Below are 19,498 nucleotides of genomic sequence, written 5' to 3'. Positions count from 1 at the left end.
TAATTCCACAATTTCAGTCCAACATTTACCATCACAAAATCCTAAATGTTATCAAAATAGGAGACTTATAACAAAACGTAAAATTAGCCTTGTACTGAGACAATCTTCGATGCAGGTTTGTTTAATTGAGCAGTTCTCAAAACACAAAGAGTGAGCTTTTAAAATAAAGGATAATAAGCAAAATGACAAAGTAGAATGTGAAATCATATTCCATTCAGTTAAGCCAAGCTGAAGCAGGTTTATAGAGGCACTGCAAAACTGTCTGTGGCCTGTGGATCAGATAGGCCACTTGTGTGACAATTTTCTGACGTGCCTAACTAAGTGCAATGCACATTAAATTTCACCATCATTTATTATGTATTAATACACGAGGCCCAGGAACAAAATTTGTGGAATAGGCATTCTATGCAGCAAGTCTCGAATTTTCATTTTTCTTGGTAGAACTTGGCATTACTCAAGCTAATACTTTTGTTCACAGATATGACAACATGCAGTCCTCAGTCAGCAGTTCTCTTCAGCCCTCCTTTGTCACTAAACTGTAGCTTATCAAAATTAACAGAATTTAGACTCCATCTTAAAATTTGATATGCAATCACTGATTTCATTCAGCTCCCTGGCTACTATCTTAAGCAGTTCAGAGCCACAATTTTATATTTAACCTAGCGATAAAGCTTTTCCATGCCATCATCGTAGTATTAACTGTGGTTCTACTGCCGTAACAGCTTTCCCTCCAACTCAGCTTATGGACAATGGAATTTTTCAGTAAAGTCTCAATCTTAAAATAATTATTCACATTTCCAAATCTTACATGGTCTTACACCTCCCCATCTCTCACACTCCAATCAGGTAATTTATGCTTTTATGGTTTTGCCCTAATTATTATCTCTAAACTTTTCCTCTCCATCACTGCAGCCGTGGATCAGCTGGCCAAAATTCCAATCTCCAGAATTTCATCCCAAAGCTGTCTGGATCTTTTTGTATTTACACAGTTTGTCATCTTTTGCACACTGGATGTCTCCCCATTAGAACATTTTTATTATGGTTATCAGATACATTGGATTTACAACAGCTTCAAAACCAGCTTCTGTGCACTAACATTCATATTTATTACTTATAATCTACTCTGTAGAGCTGTGAAACAAAAGGATGGTCATTAGTTAAATTTTACCAAATTAAACCACACCCTGTTAATACATCCATATACACAGAGCCAAAGGTAGGCACTGATAAGCAGCAGTTATTTCTGAAAACAAATTCAATGCATAAACTCCCCCCCCCAAAGAAGTGTTAATAGAAAGCATAATAAATATAATTAAAAGTTTAGAATACATCACTGAGAACTTGGAAGGAATGTCAAAATCCTAGTCCAAAATTGTAGGTACTGCATTGACAGGTGTGCTGACATTATTCTGATCTCTCTATGCACCGCTCACATTGCAAGGTTGTGTGTCAAATCGTCAACAATGACTGATGTACTAGTTCAACTTCCAAAATTCTGCATCTTTCTTCCTGGAACCATCCCCTTTCCTTCGAGTTCCTCTGTTCAATTCTAGACACATGAACACCGGCCGATCCAAGATGTCAACCCTGCCACAATCACCTACTTAATGCCTGCCTTTCTTATTCCTTCCACATCTAGTTCTTTACTTTCCTCCTTTGCCTTTTTATCTTCAGACCGCTATTTAAAGCCAGACATACGTTATTGATCCCGAGGGAAATTGAGTTTTGTTACAGTTGTACCAACCAATAATAGAGTAGTACAGCAAAATAAAACCAGAAATAATTAACTGATAATAAGTAAATTATGCCAAGTGGAAATAAGTCCAGGATCAGCCTATTGGCTCAGTGTCTGACACTCTGAGGGAGAAGTTGTAAAGTTTGATGGCCACAGGCAGGAATGACCTCCTATGACGCTCAGTGTTACATCTCGGTGGAATGAGTCTCTGGCTGAATGTACTCCTGTGCCTAACCAGTACATTATGGAGTGGATGGGAGTCATTGTCCAAGATGGCATGCAACTTGGACAGCATCCTCTTTTCAGACACCACTGTCAGAGAGTCCAGTCATGCTTTCAGCTTCTTGGGTCATTTGCTTGTAAAATACCTCCCTAAACTCCTCCTTCCTCACCTTTGCAAAAGCTAAAAAGACGTTTTTTGAACAAACTTGCAATTTAGTTCTTCTGAATCCACTTTGATTTTCACTATGCGGTACTTCTGACAGCTTCTTTTACTTCATTCAAGAGCTGTCAAGATATTTCTGTCATTGCAAAAAAAAACCCGATTTGATTCTGTTACTCTGCTTTATTTCACACTTCAGCTTTCAGAAAATAACTGTAATGGCAATAAGATGCTCATAAGCCAATGTCCAATGCTGACACTATAATCTTTCATCTTAGCCTCAGTCGGAATCAGTCATGCTGTCAAAACAGCAAGTAACCACAGCTTCAGTACCACTTACGGACCAAAAAATATAATTCAGTCCTAATTTGTGAGATCTTGCAGTGTTTAACTGGCTGTCATTTTTACCTATTTAACAGTGAAAGTAAAATTTTAAAAGGTAAAAATGAGTTCTTAAAATGTTCATAAATGTTTGCAAATGAAAAATTTTCTTTCTGAACAGCCATCAGTTCTTTCCTCAGCTCGAATGGAAAATCGTCACAGCAAAATTCATTACCTTCACTGGTTTCAATCTGGATAAGAAATACAGAAACCAAGAGATATAGATTTCCCCTAAATTTACAAGTATGGGAAGCAGATTTTGCTGTTAACTAGTGTGCACATCAATTTCCATCACCATGTAATCTATAGTTCCTTTTATTTTCAATTAGTGCTCATAAAAACCTATGTCACTGTACTAATTTGGAAATCTAGTACGTCTTGCAATATGTAAAAAAAAGCTGTTACATGCACTTGAGGCTCAGTGCAGAGTTCAGAGCAGGGTCAGAGGAAGTTGGGCGCAGCTGTTTTACAATTCTGATTGGTTGCAAGTCAAAACCAAAACAATGAAACACTTCTAGTATGTGTAAAACTGGCAAAAGCTGCAACAATTTGAAGCCATTTATAACAAAAATTTCGCAAAATCTTTCACAAATAAAGCACCCCCCCCCCCCCGTATTCTCAAAGATAGAACTATTATATAATGTATTCATTTTAGTTGGCAAGGTAACAATACAGGATTAAATCACAACAGCAAACTGCAAAAATAAGACAGCCAAATCCAATCATATGTACTTCCTGCACACACTGTTGCACAGAAACTGAGGACTTTTGCTTTTGAATACATCTCCTTTCTCTTTTCCAAATACTGTTCTCACTGTAAATGAGTGTAACCAATTGTACATCCAATACAAACTGGTTCCATAGAATATTTCTTCCAATTCAAACTGTAGCAGCACTGTCCTGTCCTGTAAACAATTTACTGCTACAGTATTGCAGCAACAACCCACACAGCCCTTGAACCCAGTCAAGTTAAAAGCACAGCCGATCTGCACCTTGATACAATTTAGATACTTTGCTAACTTTACATTTTAAGGTTGGTGGGTGGGAGCAGGCAAATAGGACAAGGTGGCATCAAAAATATGCTGGAACAAACCCAAATGTGCAAAGCGGCTCCAAGCTCAAAAACAGGAGTTACTAACAGCAGTTTATTAAAGGGAATGGTTATTACTTGCTTTCAAGCGATGAAGGCAGCATTCTCAGCACCTCGTGGAATATACAGAGTATTACAGAAAGTGTTCAATCGTGCTCTTACAGCTAAGAATTTGTGCCAATTTAAAATAGAAAAATGTCCCAAATTAAGTACTTCATACAAAACGGAAACATGGAAATGCTTGGGAGCTTGTCTCCTTTTCATTCCAGTTCCTCAAATAGAAAGTCATGTGTTTTTCACGCCATTGAAACTAATCTCAGATGTTTAACTGAAGATAAGCCGACATTAATCTAAATGACTTGTTCATTTACAAGGCGGCCTATAAAACTTGCAGAAATGAATGCCAAAGACTTTTAAAAAAATAACACAATGGTAGAAAGCATGAAATAGAATGACTTAGATTCATGTAAAGTTCAATCTACAATTAACATTCAATCAAGGAGTCAAGGCATGTCGGGGCGGGGGGGGAGAGAAAGGAAGGACAGTTGGAGCGAACAAAGCGGAGTAAAGTCAGAGCGGAGGAGACCATTCACCTAAACCAAGAGCAAGTTTTGTTTGATCTAAGTGCCAGACTGATTTGGAAAGGTGGTGACAGGGTCCAGGCCCAGACAGCATCAATGTGACAGAGCCCAGATCTTAGAGCAAGGAACAACCCGACAACTGGATGATTTAAACTGCAGGCCGGATAGGGCAGGATTGAAAGGGCAGGGCGTTGGGAGCAGAGACGAGGGTTAGGCCAGTTCTGCTCGCGGCTCCGTGACATTTGCTCTGCTCTCGGCGGAGGCCGAGGCCCTGCTCCAGGCTTCGTGTACATGGACTCACTGTCCTTCTGTATGCTGCTGCTTGCTTTTATTGTTTATATGATTTGTTTTCTCTCTCTGTACATTGGGTGTTGGATTTTTTTTTAATGGGCTCTTTTGGGTTTCTTGTTTTGTGGCTGCAAGGAGATGAATCTCAACATTGTAAAAAGTACACACATTTTGATAATAAATATACTTTTAACTTTGATCTCGGGGCGAATTTAATCTCAGCTGAAGTCATTATGAAGCACTATCAGTGTTTTATTAAAGTAAACATGACACAACATCTCACTTCTACAAAACAAAATCCTAGAAACAGCAGTATGATAAGTTTTATTAACTGAGGGACAAATATTGGCCAGCAACCGAGCTCCACTGTTCCTTTTCGGAACTGGTTGAGATCCTGTTTAATATCGAACACAACTTTCTCAGTACTAGACTGGCATATTCATCTCTGGGTATACGACCAAGCTATATTACCCCCGTGGGAAGCGGATGCAAAAGCCCATTTATTATTATTTTTAATTTAGAGAGAGTGCTAAATAGGCCCTTCTGGTACAACTGCACTGACCAGCAACCCAGCTATTTAATATCAGCTTTATCCCAGGACAATACATACACTTATGAACAATTAACCCACTAACCTATGTGTCTTCGGACAGAAGGGAAACTGGAGCACCTGGGGGAAACCCACGCACTCACAAGAAGGACATACAATTATTTAAAAATATGTTTCTATTTTATTTATTTATTTTTTTAAAACGGGGTGCAGGAATTGAACCCCAAACTTCAATGCCTCCAGCTGTAGTAGCGTCGAGCTAACTGCTACGCTAGCAAGTTAATGAATAAGTTCCTTACTTTTGAAGCTGTATACAGAATATACTTCTCAAAGTACTTGATGAAACATATTTGAATGTTGAAGACACAAGAGATTGTAATGGCTGGAATCTGGACAACAAACAAAATGCTGATTGGACTCAACAGGTCAGGTAGCATCTGTAGAAGGAAATGGGCTGATAACATCTACAATCCAATGCATAGACACTGAACTATCAAATTTTCTGTAAAGTGTTCCCACTCCACCCTTTTTCCTCTTTTCTCCAGGGTGATGGGATTTGGGATAGAAGCTCCTAATTCCTACACCCACCGCACCCCACCCCGCATCACCTTGTTTCCTTCCCTTTCTTTTCCCTCTTCCATTCTCCGCCCGTCACTTCTCCCCATCACCCACACACTCCTCCAAACTGGGATATACTTTCTAATATTAATGAAGCTTCTGCTTTTGCCAAGAAGGAATAAAAGTCAATTCAAACACAAGAGACTATAGATGCTGATAACCTGGAGAAACGCTGAAGGGACTCAGAAGGTTGGGTGGCATCAATGAAAGGAGAAGAACAGTCGACATTCTGAGATAAAACCATTCATTAGGACTAGACGGCAGACACTAGAATAAGAGTGTGGGAAGGGAGGAACATGAACTGGTGAGTGGGAGGTGTATCCAGATGGAGCAGGGAAGGTAGGAAGGTGGGTAGGGGTGCATGAGCATAAAGGAGTAATGTGATAAACTGGGAGTGATAGTTGGAAAAGGGCTGATAGAGGGATCTGATAGGAGAGGACAGCAAACCATGGAAGAAGAGGATAGGAAAACAGAAGGGGGATGGTGTAGGTGAACAGCAGGTCATGAGGGTGGAGAAGAGAAAGAGAAGAGGTTATGAGTCAGAGATAAAGGGAAACAAATGGGATGGAAAGAATGGTTATTGGAAGTAATTTGATGTCTTTGGGTTGAAGACATTCTTTGCGATAACAACCAGATACCCAAGGATATGCTGGGAAGCCCATAAGTGTCACCACACATTCCAGCACCAATATATCATGCCCACCTTGCTAGGCAGAACAGCACAGAAAGCTACAACAGCAAAACAAGCCCCATTCCTCCTTTCCACCCAACTACTCGTGCACAATCAACACTTTAACTTAGGTAGGCAATCTTCATTCTCAGCCTCCAGCGGAATTGTGGATTCCAGAGACTGGACCTTTGGTTTCCCCAGTAAACTCAGATTCACTGACCTGCGCCTCAACTTCTGTACTTTGGATCAATCTTCAGGCTAACATCTTCTGTCTCAACCCAAGACTTTCTGATGATGAATGAGAACCAGACACGGATCTGAATTCAGTGTTGAGCTCCAGACTCATTGATAACAGGGCCCTGAACACTAGGCCTAGAATTCTAGTCTTGCCAATTTGCATGCCTACAGGTCCCAGTCCTCCCTGCTCTGCCAGCCCAACATCTGACCATGTCACTAGCCTTCAAACACTGTACAGCAGCTTACAGTCCAAACCGTTCTCCAATTCCTCCATATCCCTGTCCCTAAACCATCTCTACCCCAGAACCACCACTTTGCTCAAAAACACCCCTAAAACCCAGCTAAGTCTGAGCTATGATCTCAACAGAGAATGCAGCTCAGAACCATCTTTAAAAAGAAAACGGTATTCAGGCAGACTGCAGCAATCTCCATGAAGCTTTTTTTTCTAATGCTAAACATCCATAATCTATAACTACAAGTAGCTCCTTCAAGTGGAACCAAATTTTGGAACTCAAAAGCTACACAACTATTTCACAGACAATTCCATTTAAAGAATTATAGACAATTCCTCAGAATTAATCGCTTGATCCATACATGTTACTGAAAAGCAAAGTGTTTTGCACAGCTTAATTTTATTTATTAACTTCTTCTGTTAGACGTTACAAATTAGCAGATGGCGCTTTTCACTTATGATTGTTGGGAATAAGCAAATTCCTTACCTAGTTTAACATTGCCATCTTGGCTGAGAAGAACATTCCCTGCCTTTAAGTCCCGATGGATGATTTTCTGACTGTGAAGGTAGTCTACAGCCTCCAGCATCTGCCGAGCTACAACACGGATCTGTGGCTCGGTCAACCCACGATCCAATTCTGTTGAAGAAAATGCCATATAATAAACAAAATACAAGGGATATCATCTGCAATCAGAATCCTAAATTAGAGGCAGTTAGCAAGAGCAGGGTGGTGTGGTGGCTCTGTTACAAATCACAACAGCATTCAAGCTCGCACATAACAATGCCAAAGACTGGCCCTATTTATCCACAGAATTTTAACACTTGTCTGATCTTTATTTGGTATGTCAACAAAGACCAACGAATTGCTACAGATGGGCAGTGGAGAGCATTCTAAATGGTCGCATCACTATCTGGCACAGAGATGGCACTGCACAGGATCGGAAAAGCTGCAGAGGGTTGCAAACTCAGCCAACTCCATCATGGGCACTAGCCTCCGCAGCAGTGAGGACATCATTAAAAGATGACTCCTCAAAAAGACAGCAGCCATCATTAAGGACTCCCAACACCCAGGACACGTTCTCGTCTTATTACTACAAGAGAGAGGTATGATAGCCTGAAGACATATACTCAATACTTCAGGAACAGCTTCTTCCCTTCTGTCACATTACAGAATAGACAATGTTCTGATATATAGAAACACATAATTATAATATATACATATCCTATTGTAATTTCTAACACTTTAAAGTATTGCTACTGCAAAGCAACAAATTTCATGACATACACCACTGATATTAAATCTAATTCTGATCTGAAAATTGCCTAATAAAACAATGCAGTGGGTACAACACAGATTTAACTCTTTCCCTATGTCAATTGCTATTGGTTACCAACCACAGGGGAAACTAATGTCCTCAAAGTGGGTATCATTAAAGAGTCATTTATTGTACTTACAATCAATGCAATGATAGCGAAGAGTTCACCATCAAACCAAGATTTAATCTAATTTTGAATTACCTTTTGAACCATTGAAAAGTAACAAAGATTAAGGTATATACACAAAATCAAGGTAGAAGGTAAAAAGGTAGTTCTGTAAAATAAGTTATTTTAAAGGGCATGGAACCTGAAATAGCTAGTTTGGTGAGTTTCATGAGTAGGAATTTTGGCCTAGAACATAACACTATTGTAGCTCATACTGCAAGTTATACCATTTTCAAGATTTTTACTTGGCAAGGGAACAGCTCGTTTCAGCAATTCCTTCATTTCTAATTAACATAAAGGTCATATCTGCAAACCTGGATGCCAGTGAACCTGCTGAAAGTTCAGAGTTTATCTGCATAAACATGCCATGGAAGATATAACAGAGAACATACAAGCTATGCAAATTCTGTGCATTTGGCTGATTACAAAAACGGCTCAGAGTGGAACAATCCTAAAATATAAAAACCCAGAATAAAACCACAAACTAGGATGCTAATTTGAAACTAAAAGAATAACTGGAGATGCCCATTTACACAAAAATATACTCTGCCTAACAGCTAAAGTGTCCTAGTCTTCCTTTCCCACCAAATGGTGGAGTTCTGCTGGATCATAAGCAATAGTAATTACCGAAATACCATTTTCTGCAAATAATGAACATTACAAATATTAAATACACATTTAAATTTTTAGAAGCATACCCAGCATTATGGCATCCACTGCACCTCCGGGACAGAATTCGATCATAATCTTTAAAATAAGAAATAAGAAAAAAAAGGCACATAAAAATTTTGAGCAAGATTAAAGTACATTCAAAACATTTCAGAGATGCATTCATATTGGTATTATATAATCCAATTACCCAGTTATTGAGGGTATTAAGCAAAGTAAAGGCACCAGCTTCCTATTTGTGCTTGATCAATTGATCACCGTGTGTAATGATAATCTCATGAAGAAACCTTCGACTGTGCTGGACTGCTTTGCTGTAAAGTGCAGATATATTAATCATGCAACCAGAAGATATGAAGCTGTACATTCCACAATATGGAAGCAATCCCCTCTCAACAAGAACAATCGGAGTCAGTGAAAATGGGATTTAGAAAATTTAGTATTTAAATAATGTATTCTATGAACACTGGGATATTTTGACATAGCAAATCAGAGGGCAAAAGATGAATTTTAATTTTACAGATTGTGACATAGAATGTGAATGGGATTTGAAGACAAGGAACAAGAATCAGTGCTGGTTTAGAACTTGGACTGTAGAATGGCCCGAAGCCTCATCTCTTTGAAGGTAGCTACCAACAAAGCAGGCAATGTTCCTAATGGATTTGGTTTGAGTATGTGACTCACAATAAGCTGAAGTTTGTATGTTTATCTTTAAGGTCACAAAAAACTTCATAACTCTTATTCCAAGGACAATGACTAAATGGAGTCCAAGTTTACATGAACGTTGTAGTCTGCCCATACTTTCGCAAAACACTGGGCAAACAGGCCAAGTGTTACCAATGTAGTAAGATCTATATACAACAACAGAAATAAAATAATCAGTTCCTTTGATTGTTCTGATTTTTTGGTTTCAGATATCTGATATTTCATGTGTTTTATACATTTTAACAAAAAAGTCAAAAATAGACACAGGTCAGACAACATCCATGGAACACAGAGACAATAGTTCTCACATTTATTTCTCATATCTATCCATTTGCTCTTTGTAGTGTTGCCCTTTTTAGCTCCCATCCCCCCAGTACTGAAACCACAGCAATCACACAGCAGGCAATGATCAGTGTAAAGAGGAGAAGTTAAACTATTTCAAAAACAAGCTTTTCCCATATTAAAGTCACTGCTGGATACCAAGAACATCAAATACTCCAGAACTTTCCCATCCCATCAGCAAATTGCTCGACAGTGATTGAGGTGGATTGATTGCATACTGTTGTAGTGTTTTCACCTGGACATGCTGCATACCGTTCTACCAAGACAATGCACGGTCCAAAAAAAAAAGGTGCAAGTGATTGTCTTTGACGTTCTTGTTCTGATCGCAAAACCATCGGACATTGGTGGCAAAGAATACTGCAAGCCCGGTTCCCAGGTTCATTGGCAAGAATAAAGCTGCTTTGCTGAGGGTGTTGTGTAAACAAGGCCTACGTGCCTCGGACACATCTGCTGCGGTCACCAGTGAAGCAGATGCTGGAGCTGGCTATGTGCCACTGGATTTCGTACTCGTTTGGGGCTTACAAGAAAGATATTAGCATGGATAGAGGTTTGGCTGACTGGCAAGAGGCAGAAAGTGGGAAGAAAGGGAGCCCTTTCTGTTTCTGGTTGGCTGCCAGTGACTAGTGATGTTCCACAGGGGTTAGTATTGGGACTTCTTTTTATGTTATATGTCAGTGATTTGGACGACGGAATTGATGGCTTTTTGGCCGAGTCTGCAGATGATACAAAGATATGTGGAAGGGCAGGTAGTGTCAAGAAGCTGCAGAAGGACTTTGACAGATTGGGAGAGTGGGCAAAGTGGGAGATGAAACAGTGTCAGGAAGTATACGGTCATGCACTGTGGTAGAAGGAACAAGGGGTGTCGGCTATTTTCTAAACTGGCAGAAAATTCAAAAATCAGAGGTGCAGTGGGACTTGGGAGTCCTCCTGCAGGATTCCATAAAGGTTAACTTGCAGGTTGAGTTGGTGGTGAGGAGGGGAAATATGATGCTAGCATTTATTTCATGGGACTGGAATATAAAAGCAAGGATGCAATGCTGAGGCTTTATAAGGCACTTGGAGCCTCACTTGGAGTGTTGTGAGCCGTTTTGGGCCCCTTTTCTAAGAAAGAATTTGCTGATATTGGGGAGGGTTAAAAGGAGGTTCACAAGAATGATTCTATGAATTAACAAGTTATCATATGAGGAGTGTTTATGGCTCTGGGACTGTACTCACTAGAATTTAGACCAATGGGAGGTGGGTGGTGGAGGAGGGGGAAATCTCATTAAAACCTATAGAATGTTGAAAGGCCGAGAGAGAGCGAATCTGGAAAATATGTTTCCTGTAGTGATGGAGTCTAATGCAGGGATGTCTATTTGGAAAAGAGATGGAGGAATTGCTTTAGCCTGCGGGTGTTGAATGTATGTTGAACCAACATACAGAATTACTACATACAACTCATGGTAACTCAAATTCAATTTGTCTTAAGTCACTTTCATGAAAATCAATTTCAAAAAAGCACAATTTCTCAGTTTACTGGAATCAAACTTTAAACTTTAAATCCAAGTCTTGACTTGTCATTAAGCAGCTTGCTATGCAGCTAACAGACCAAGATGATTAAAGGCTCCAGTGAGCAAGCTCCTACCTGGTTTCTGTCTCATGTTTCAGTATGCAAGTCTTGGCGTATCAGATATGTCTTATTAAAATACACTGTAATTAGGCTAGCAGCATTTAATGGAGCTGACAAAAATGTAACTTTTTCCAGCAGTCAGCAATTTAAAACCTATCCAACCTAGTTCCCTCCCCCTTCCTTCTTCCATTCCCCACTCTGGCCTCTTGCCTCTTCTTAATTCCCTGAGTCCCTCCTCTCCTTCCCTTTCTCCTATGATGCACTCGCCTCTCCTGTCAGATTCCTTCCTCTCCAGCCCTTTACCATTCCTACCCTCTTGGCTCAGGCTATCACCTTCTAGCTAACCTCCCACCTTTTTATTTTGGTGTCTTCCCTCATCCCTTTTGAGTCTGGAAGAATGATCTCGCCCAAAACTTTTTTCATTTCCATAGATGCTGCCCAACACACCAAGTTCCTCCAGCATTTTGTCTGTGCAGCCTGGTTTATGCCTCTACGCAATAGTACCCGAGATAATAACTAATCAGACTGGTTCTTTGCACACTTCTACTCTTTACATCTATTAGCTTACATACAAGCCTTAACTTTGGTGAAATTAAATTAAAATTTCTTTGTCCTGAAAGTAGAAAAACAAGTTTAAAATTAATTGTTACAGGTGAGTCACTAAGTTTAAAGAAGCATGACCTCCAAAACTGATCAATGCAATCCAGCTGGTACAGGAGACAAAAACAGTGAAGATGCTGGAAATCTGGATCAGCACAGACCAAATGCTGGAGGAGCTCAGTGGGTCAAGCGGTTCCCATGAGGGAAATGTACAGATGTTTCACAGCAAGGCCCTTTCTCAAGCCTGGAAATGAAGGGGAAAGAAGCCACAAAACAAAAAGGGGAGGGGGAGTGATGTAGAGGGGGAAGAGCATAAGTAGCAGCTGGACGTCAGGGTTGCAATGATTCCATCGAGAGCTTTGGCATGCAATCTATTTCCCATTCCCTCACCAACATTTCTATCAATGGCCTCAGATTCGAGGAGTAATACTTTATATTCTGCCTTGATAGTCTCCAACCTGACAGCATAAACATTGATTTCTATAACTTCCAATGACTATCCTCCCCAGTTTTCCCTTAGCCCTGAGACTCCTTCACTTCCCTCCTACCCTTACAACCTCCCATCACCTTCACCTCCCTCCTGCCCTTACAACCTCCCATCACCTTCACCTCCCTCCTGCCCTTACAACCTCCCATCACCTTCACCTCCCTCCTGCCCTTACAACCTCCCATCACCTTCACCTCCCTCCTGCCCTTACAACCTCCCATCACCTTCACCTCCCTCCTGCCCTTACAACCTCCCATCACCTTCACCTCCCTCCTGCCCTTACAACCTCCCATCACCTTCACCTCCCTCCTGCCCTTACAACCTCCCATCACCTTCACCTCCCTCCTGCCCTTACAACCTCCCATCACCTTCACCTCCCTCCTGCCCTTACAACCTCCCATCACCTTCACCTCCCTCCTGCCCTTACAACCTCCCATCACCTTCACCTCCCTCCTCCTGGTTCCCCATCTTACTTCCTTTATTTCATGGTCCATGTCCTTTCTTATCAGATTCCTTCTTCCGCCCTTTGCCTTATCCTCATCACCTCCCATCTTCTCACATTATTGCCTTTTCCCACCCCCTAATCTCCTGCCTTCCTCTCAGTCTCCCCCCACCCCAACCGTCTGGATTCAAGAATCATCTGCCAGCTTGTGTTCCCCCATACCCATTTTTTTTTAATCTGACTTCTGTCCATTTCCTTTCCAGTCTCCTCATATGCGGTACATACTAAAAACATGCAAACCTCAAATACTTGAAAGATTGAACATCGGCAGAGGACATAACTTGTTTTGTAAGTTAATTACCATAAAACATTGAACACTACAGAACAGGAAACTGACCCTTCAGAGCACAAGGCCAATGGTGATCATGTGTTTTAGATCATTGTCTTGCTGCATCATCCAGCTTCCATTAAGCTTCAGGAGACAGACTACTACCCTGACATTCTTCTTTAAAATGTCTTGAAACAATTTTGGCTTCATTGTTCCCTTAACGACAGCAAGCTGTCCAGGGCCAGAGTCAGCAAAGCAGCCCCAAACCATGATGTTCCTTCAAGGTTGGGATGAGGTTTTGGTGTTGGTGCGTAGTACCCTTTTTCCTCCAAACACAGCAGTGTGTATTTCTGCCAAAAAGTTCAACTTCTGTCTCACAGAACATTGTCCCAGAAGCATTGTGGAACATCCAGGTGGTCTTTTCCAAACATAAGATGTGCAGCAATGCTTTTTTTTTTAGAGCAGTGGTTCCCTCTGCGATGTCCTTCCATGAACACCATTCTTGCTCAGTGTTTTACTTATAATGGGCCAAGAACAGAGACTTTCACAGGTCATTTCTGCAGGTCTTTTGCTGTTACCCTTGGATTCTTTTTCATCTCCTTCAGCATTGCACAGTGCTCTTGGTGTGATCCTAGGGAGAGTAGCAACAGTACTGTATTTCCTCCATTTGTGGAAAATTTCATTTACTGTGGACTGATGAACACTCAGGTCTTTAGAAATGCTTCTGTAGCCTTCTTCAACCACATGCATCTCTACAATTCTTCTACGGTCTTCTGAAAGTTGTTTTGATCAGGGCTTGGTGCACATAGTCAGCTTTTTCTTGAGAATAGCTGGCTCTGTCAGTAATATGATGCTCAGTTAATAGGGCAGGGCGCTTTTACAACCCACACCTCCAATCCCATCTCATTGATTGGAATATCTGACTCCAAATTGCTTTTGAAGAAGGTATTACCCCGGAGGTTCACATACGTTTCTTGAACCCAGAGTGGGATTGTTTAAATAGTATACTGAGTATTGACAAGTAGTAGTACAAATTATTAGTTTAGACAGATTGTGTTTGTCTATTATTGTGAATAAAATGAAGATCGGACCACATTTTATGAGTAATTAATGAAGAAAACCAGGTAATTGCAAAGGGTTCACAAACTTTTTCTTACAACTGTATGCCCCCTGGTATTTGACTTTCCAGCCTGGTAAAAAGACCAGCTATATATCCTGTCAGTGTCTCACATAGATACTTATACTTCACAGGTCAACAAAAGAAAACAATCCAAGTTTATCCAAGGTCTCCTTACAGCGGATACCCTCCAAACATGACTTCATGGTGAACACCACAAAAACATAATTAGAAGCAGGAATAGGCCATTTGGCCCATCAAGGCTGCACTGCTATTCAATCAGACCATGTCTGATCTGACCATGGCCCCCTCCACCTACACCTGCCTTTTCCCCCATAGCCCTTAATTGCCCGACTACGCAAAAATCTATCCAACCTTGTCTTAAATTTATTTACTGAGGTAGCCTACACTGCTTCATTGGGCAGAGAATTCCAGATTCACCACTCTGGGAAAAGCAGCTCCTCCTCAACTCCATCCTAGATTTACTTCCCCAGATCATCAGGCTATGTCCCTTTGTTCTAATGTCAACTAACAGTGGAAACAACTTTCCTGCCTCTATCATATCTAACCCTTTCATAATTTTATATGTTTCTTTAAGATCTCCTCGCATTCTTCTGAATTCCAGCAAGTATAGTCCCAGGCGACTCAAACTCTCCTCATAGTCCGACCACCTCATCTCCAGAATCAACCTGGTGAACCTCCTCAGCATTGCCTCCTCAAGTAAGGAGACCAGAACTACACACGGTACTCAACATGGGGCCTCACCTGTACCCTATACAGTTGCTGCATAACTTCCCTTGCCTTAAATTCAATACATCTAGCAATGAACTCCATTTGGCTTTTTGATAGCCTGCTGTACCTGCAAACCAACCTTTTGCTATTCATGCACAAGCAACGCAAGTCCTTCTGCACAGCAGCATGATGCAAATATTTAAATAATTGGATCTTGCAACTTTCCTTCCAAATTGGATGACCTCAGATTTACCAGCATTGTACTCCTTCTGCCAGACCCTTGCCCACTCACTTACCCTATCTATATCTCTCTGCAGACTCTCTGTATCCTCTGCACAATTTGATTTTCCACTCAATTTAGTGTCATCAGCAAACTTAAGGCACATTACACATGGTCCCCTCTTCCAGATCATTAAGGTATATTGTGAACAGTTGCGGGCCCAGCACCGACCCATAGCACACTGCTCACCACTGATTGCCAACCAGAGAGACACCCATGTATCCCCACTCTGCTTTCTATTGGGTAACCAATTCTCCATCCATACATTGCCCCCAACTTTATGCATCCTAATCTTATGGATAAGTCTTTTATGTGGCACCTTATAGAATGCCTTCTCGAAATCCAAGTGAATAACTTCCATCTGTTCCCCTTTATCCACTGCGCTTGTTATACCTTCAAAGAACTTCAATAAGTTTGTCAAACAGGACTTGCCTTTGCTGAATCCATGCGGTGTCTGTTTCATGAATCCACTTCTTTACAGATGCCTCGCTATTTCTTCCTTAATGACAGTTTCAAGCATTTTCCCCAACTATAGACGGTAAACTAACTGGTCTATAAAATGTACTTCTTCCTATAGATGCTGCCTGCCCTGCTGCTTTCCACCAGCATTGTGTGTGTGTTTCTTGAATTTCTAGCATTTGCAGATTTCCTCGTGTTTGCATTTTTAAATTCTTTCCCTCCCCCCTCTTTCTGCAGGGATTGCTCCCTACAGAACTCCCTTGTCCATTTGTTTCCTCCCCATCCCTTCTCACTGATCTCCCTCCTGGCACTTATCCTTGTAAGCAGAACAAGTGCTACACCTGCCCTTACACCTCCTCCCTCACCACCATTCAGGGTCAGTTGAGGTGACACTTCACCTGTGAGTCGGCTGGTGTGATAGACTGTGTCTGGTGTTCCCGATGCAGCCTTCTATATATAACATTATAACAATTACAGCACGGAAACAGGCCATCTTGGCCCTTCTAGTCCGTGCCTAACACTTACTCTCAACCTAGTCCCACCTACCTGCACTCAGCCCATAACCCTCCATTCCTTTCCTGTCCCTATACTTACCCTTTTTTTTTTAATGACAAAATCAAACCTGCCTCTACCACTTCTACTGGAAGCTCGTTCCACACAGCTACCACTCTGAGTAAAGAAGTTCCCCCTTGTGTTACCCCTAAACTTTTGCCCCTTAACTCTCAACTCATGTCCTCTTGTTTGAATCTCCCCTACTCTCAATGAAAAAGCCTATCCATGTCAACTCTATCTCCCTCAATTTTAAATAGCTCTATCAAGTCCCCCCTCAACCTTCTACGCTTCAAAGAATAAAGACCTAACTTGTTCAACCTTTCTCTGTAACTTAGGTGCTGAAATCCAGGTAACATTCTAGTAAATCTCCTCTGTACTCGCTCTAATCTGTTGACATCTTTCCTATAATTTGGTGACCAGAACTGCACACAATACTCCAAATTTGGCCTCACCAATGCCTTGTACAATTTTAACATTACATCCCAACTCCTATACTCAATGCTCTGATTTATAAAGGCCAGCATACCAAAAGCTTTCTTCACCACCCTATCCCCTGAAGGTGGAATCTCATGTGAACTATGCACCATTATTTCTAGATCACTCTGTTCTATTGCATTCCTCAATGCCCTAACATTTACCATGTATGTCCTATTTGGATTATTCCTACCAAAATGTAGCACCACACACTTATCAGCATTAAACTCCATCTGCCATCGCTCAGCCCACTCTTCTAACTGGCCTAAATCTCTCTGCAAACTGAAAACCTACTTCATTATCCAAAACACCACCTACCTTAGTATCATCTGCATACTTACTAATCCAATTTACTACCCCATCATCCAGATCATTAATGTCTCCCGGTGGCCACACGTTTTAACTCGACGTCCCATTCCCATTCTGATATGTCTATCCATGGCCTCCTCTACTATCAAGATGAATCCACACTCAGGTTGGAGGAACAACACCTTCTATACCAGCTGGGTAGCCTCCACCCTGATGGCATGAACATTGATTTCTCTAACTTCCATTAATACCCCTCCTCCCCTTCATACTCCATCCCTTATTTATTTATTCCCCCTTTTTTTTCTCTCTCTGCCCATCTCACAATCACTCGTCTGTTCTCCATCTCCCGCTGGTGCTTCCCTCCCCCTTTCTTTTTCCCTAGGCCTCCCGTCCCATGATCCTTTCCCTTCTCCAGCTCTGTATCCATTTTGCTCTTAGCCTCACCCCTCCCCCTCCTTTCTTCTCCTATCATTTCAGATTTCCCCCTCCCCCCCACTTTCAAATCTCTTACTATTTTTTCATTCAGTTAGTCCTGACGAAGGGTCTCAGCCCGAAATGTTGGCAGTGCTTCTTCCTATAGATGCTGCCTGGCCTGCTGTGTTCCACCAGCTTTTTGTGTGTGTGTTGCTTGAATTTCTAGCATCTGCAGATTTCCTCGTGTTTGTGGTCTATAGTTAACGGCCTTTTTGCCTACATCCTTTTTTGAACAGTGGCATGACATCTGCCTTTGTTCAATCTGCCTGGACCTGTCCACAATTCAGAGAATTTTGGTAAATTATCACAAAAGCTTCAACTATAACTTCTGCTATTTCTTTGAGTACCTTGGGATGCATTCCGTCATGGTCCAGAGGGCTTTCCTAACTTTAAGCCCACAAGTTTGCTCAGTACTACCTCTTTAGTGATAGCTATTGTATCAAGGTCCTCACCTCCCATCGCATCCATATCAGCTCTCTTTGGCATGTTAGATGTGTCCTCCACCGTGAAGACCAATAAAATCATCATTCAAAGCCTTAGTCAGTTCCTCATTACCCAATATCAATTTCCCCTTCTCGTCCTCCAAGGGACCTATGTTCACCTTGGTCACCCTTTTCTGTTTCATATAATTTTAAAACTTAATATCTGTTTTTAATATTTTGTGCTAGTTTATTTTCATCTACCCTCCCTTTCTTTATTGCTTGCTTAGTGACTCTTCATTGCTGTTTAGTTTTCCCAATCTTCCAATTTCCCACTACTCTTGCTTATTTTGTACGCACAGGCTTTTAGTTTGATGTCTTCTTTTATTTCTCTAGATATCCATGGCTGGCTCTCCCCACCCTTACTGTCCTTGTTTTTAATTGGAATACACTTTTGTTGAGCACCATGAAAATCTCTTTGAAAGTCTTCCACTGTTCCTCAACTGTCCCACCATATAGCCTGTGTTCCCAGTCTACTCTATCCAATTCCACCTTCATCACATTGTAGTCTCCCTTGTATATGCATAATATGAATCTAGATCAAACTACTGCACTCTCCATTTGTATGAGAGACTCGAGTCATACTGTGATCACTCTTTTCAAGAGGATTCTAACTACAAGATTGCTAATTTTACCTGTCTCATTGTACAGGACAAGATAGCACGTTCCCTTGTCGGTTCAATAACATGTTGTTCAAGAAAGCTATCATATATGCATCTATGAATGCCTCCTCAAGACTGCATCAACTTTACTCATTTCATCTATGTGCAAGTTAAAGTTAAAGGTAACTGCTGTGCCATTCTTATATACCTCAGATGTTTGGTTTATTGCCTGTGCCACTGTAACGTTATTATTCGGTGGCCTATAGACAACTCCCACCAGCGATTTTTTTCCCTTTGCTATTCCTAACCTCTACCTAGATGGACTTAACATTCTGTTCCTTAGATCTTATATCATCTCTCAGTATCGCCCAGATCTCATCCTTAATTACCCCACCTCCTTAACAGCCTGCCTATCATTCTGATATCCTTTGATATTGAATTCCCAATACACGCTACCTTGCAATCTTGTTTCTGCAATGGCCACTACATTGTACCCCTTTGTACTGATTTGTAGCACAAGTTTATTGACCTTGTTAGGAATACAATGAGCATTCAGATAAAGTGTCCTTAAAGACATTGTGCTTTTAAAATCATG

The 19,498-nt window shown here is 41.1% G+C and overlaps 1 protein-coding gene across 2 annotated transcripts in view; it reads right to left on the bottom strand.

Moving 5' to 3' along the window:
• stk10 (serine/threonine kinase 10) overlaps positions 1-19,498 on the bottom strand; it is a 119,174-nt gene that overhangs the window by 49,838 nt on the left and 49,838 nt on the right. For both annotated transcript variants that reach the window (XM_059990195.1, XM_059990196.1), the window contains exons 3-4: positions 8,945-8,993; positions 7,252-7,401 (exon numbers count right to left, since the gene is read on the bottom strand). In XM_059990195.1, the coding sequence (XP_059846178.1) occupies positions 7,252-7,401; positions 8,945-8,993 (199 nt within the window). The remainder of the gene's footprint in view (positions 1-7,251; positions 7,402-8,944; positions 8,994-19,498) is intronic.

The sequence above is a fragment of the Hypanus sabinus genome, chromosome 15 (assembly GCF_030144855.1).
Source record: "Hypanus sabinus isolate sHypSab1 chromosome 15, sHypSab1.hap1, whole genome shotgun sequence".
In the NCBI taxonomy this organism is placed as follows: Eukaryota; Metazoa; Chordata; class Chondrichthyes; order Myliobatiformes; family Dasyatidae; genus Hypanus; species Hypanus sabinus.
The sequence above is the reverse complement of the archived record's forward strand: the minus strand, read 5'-3'. Positions and strand labels throughout refer to the sequence as shown.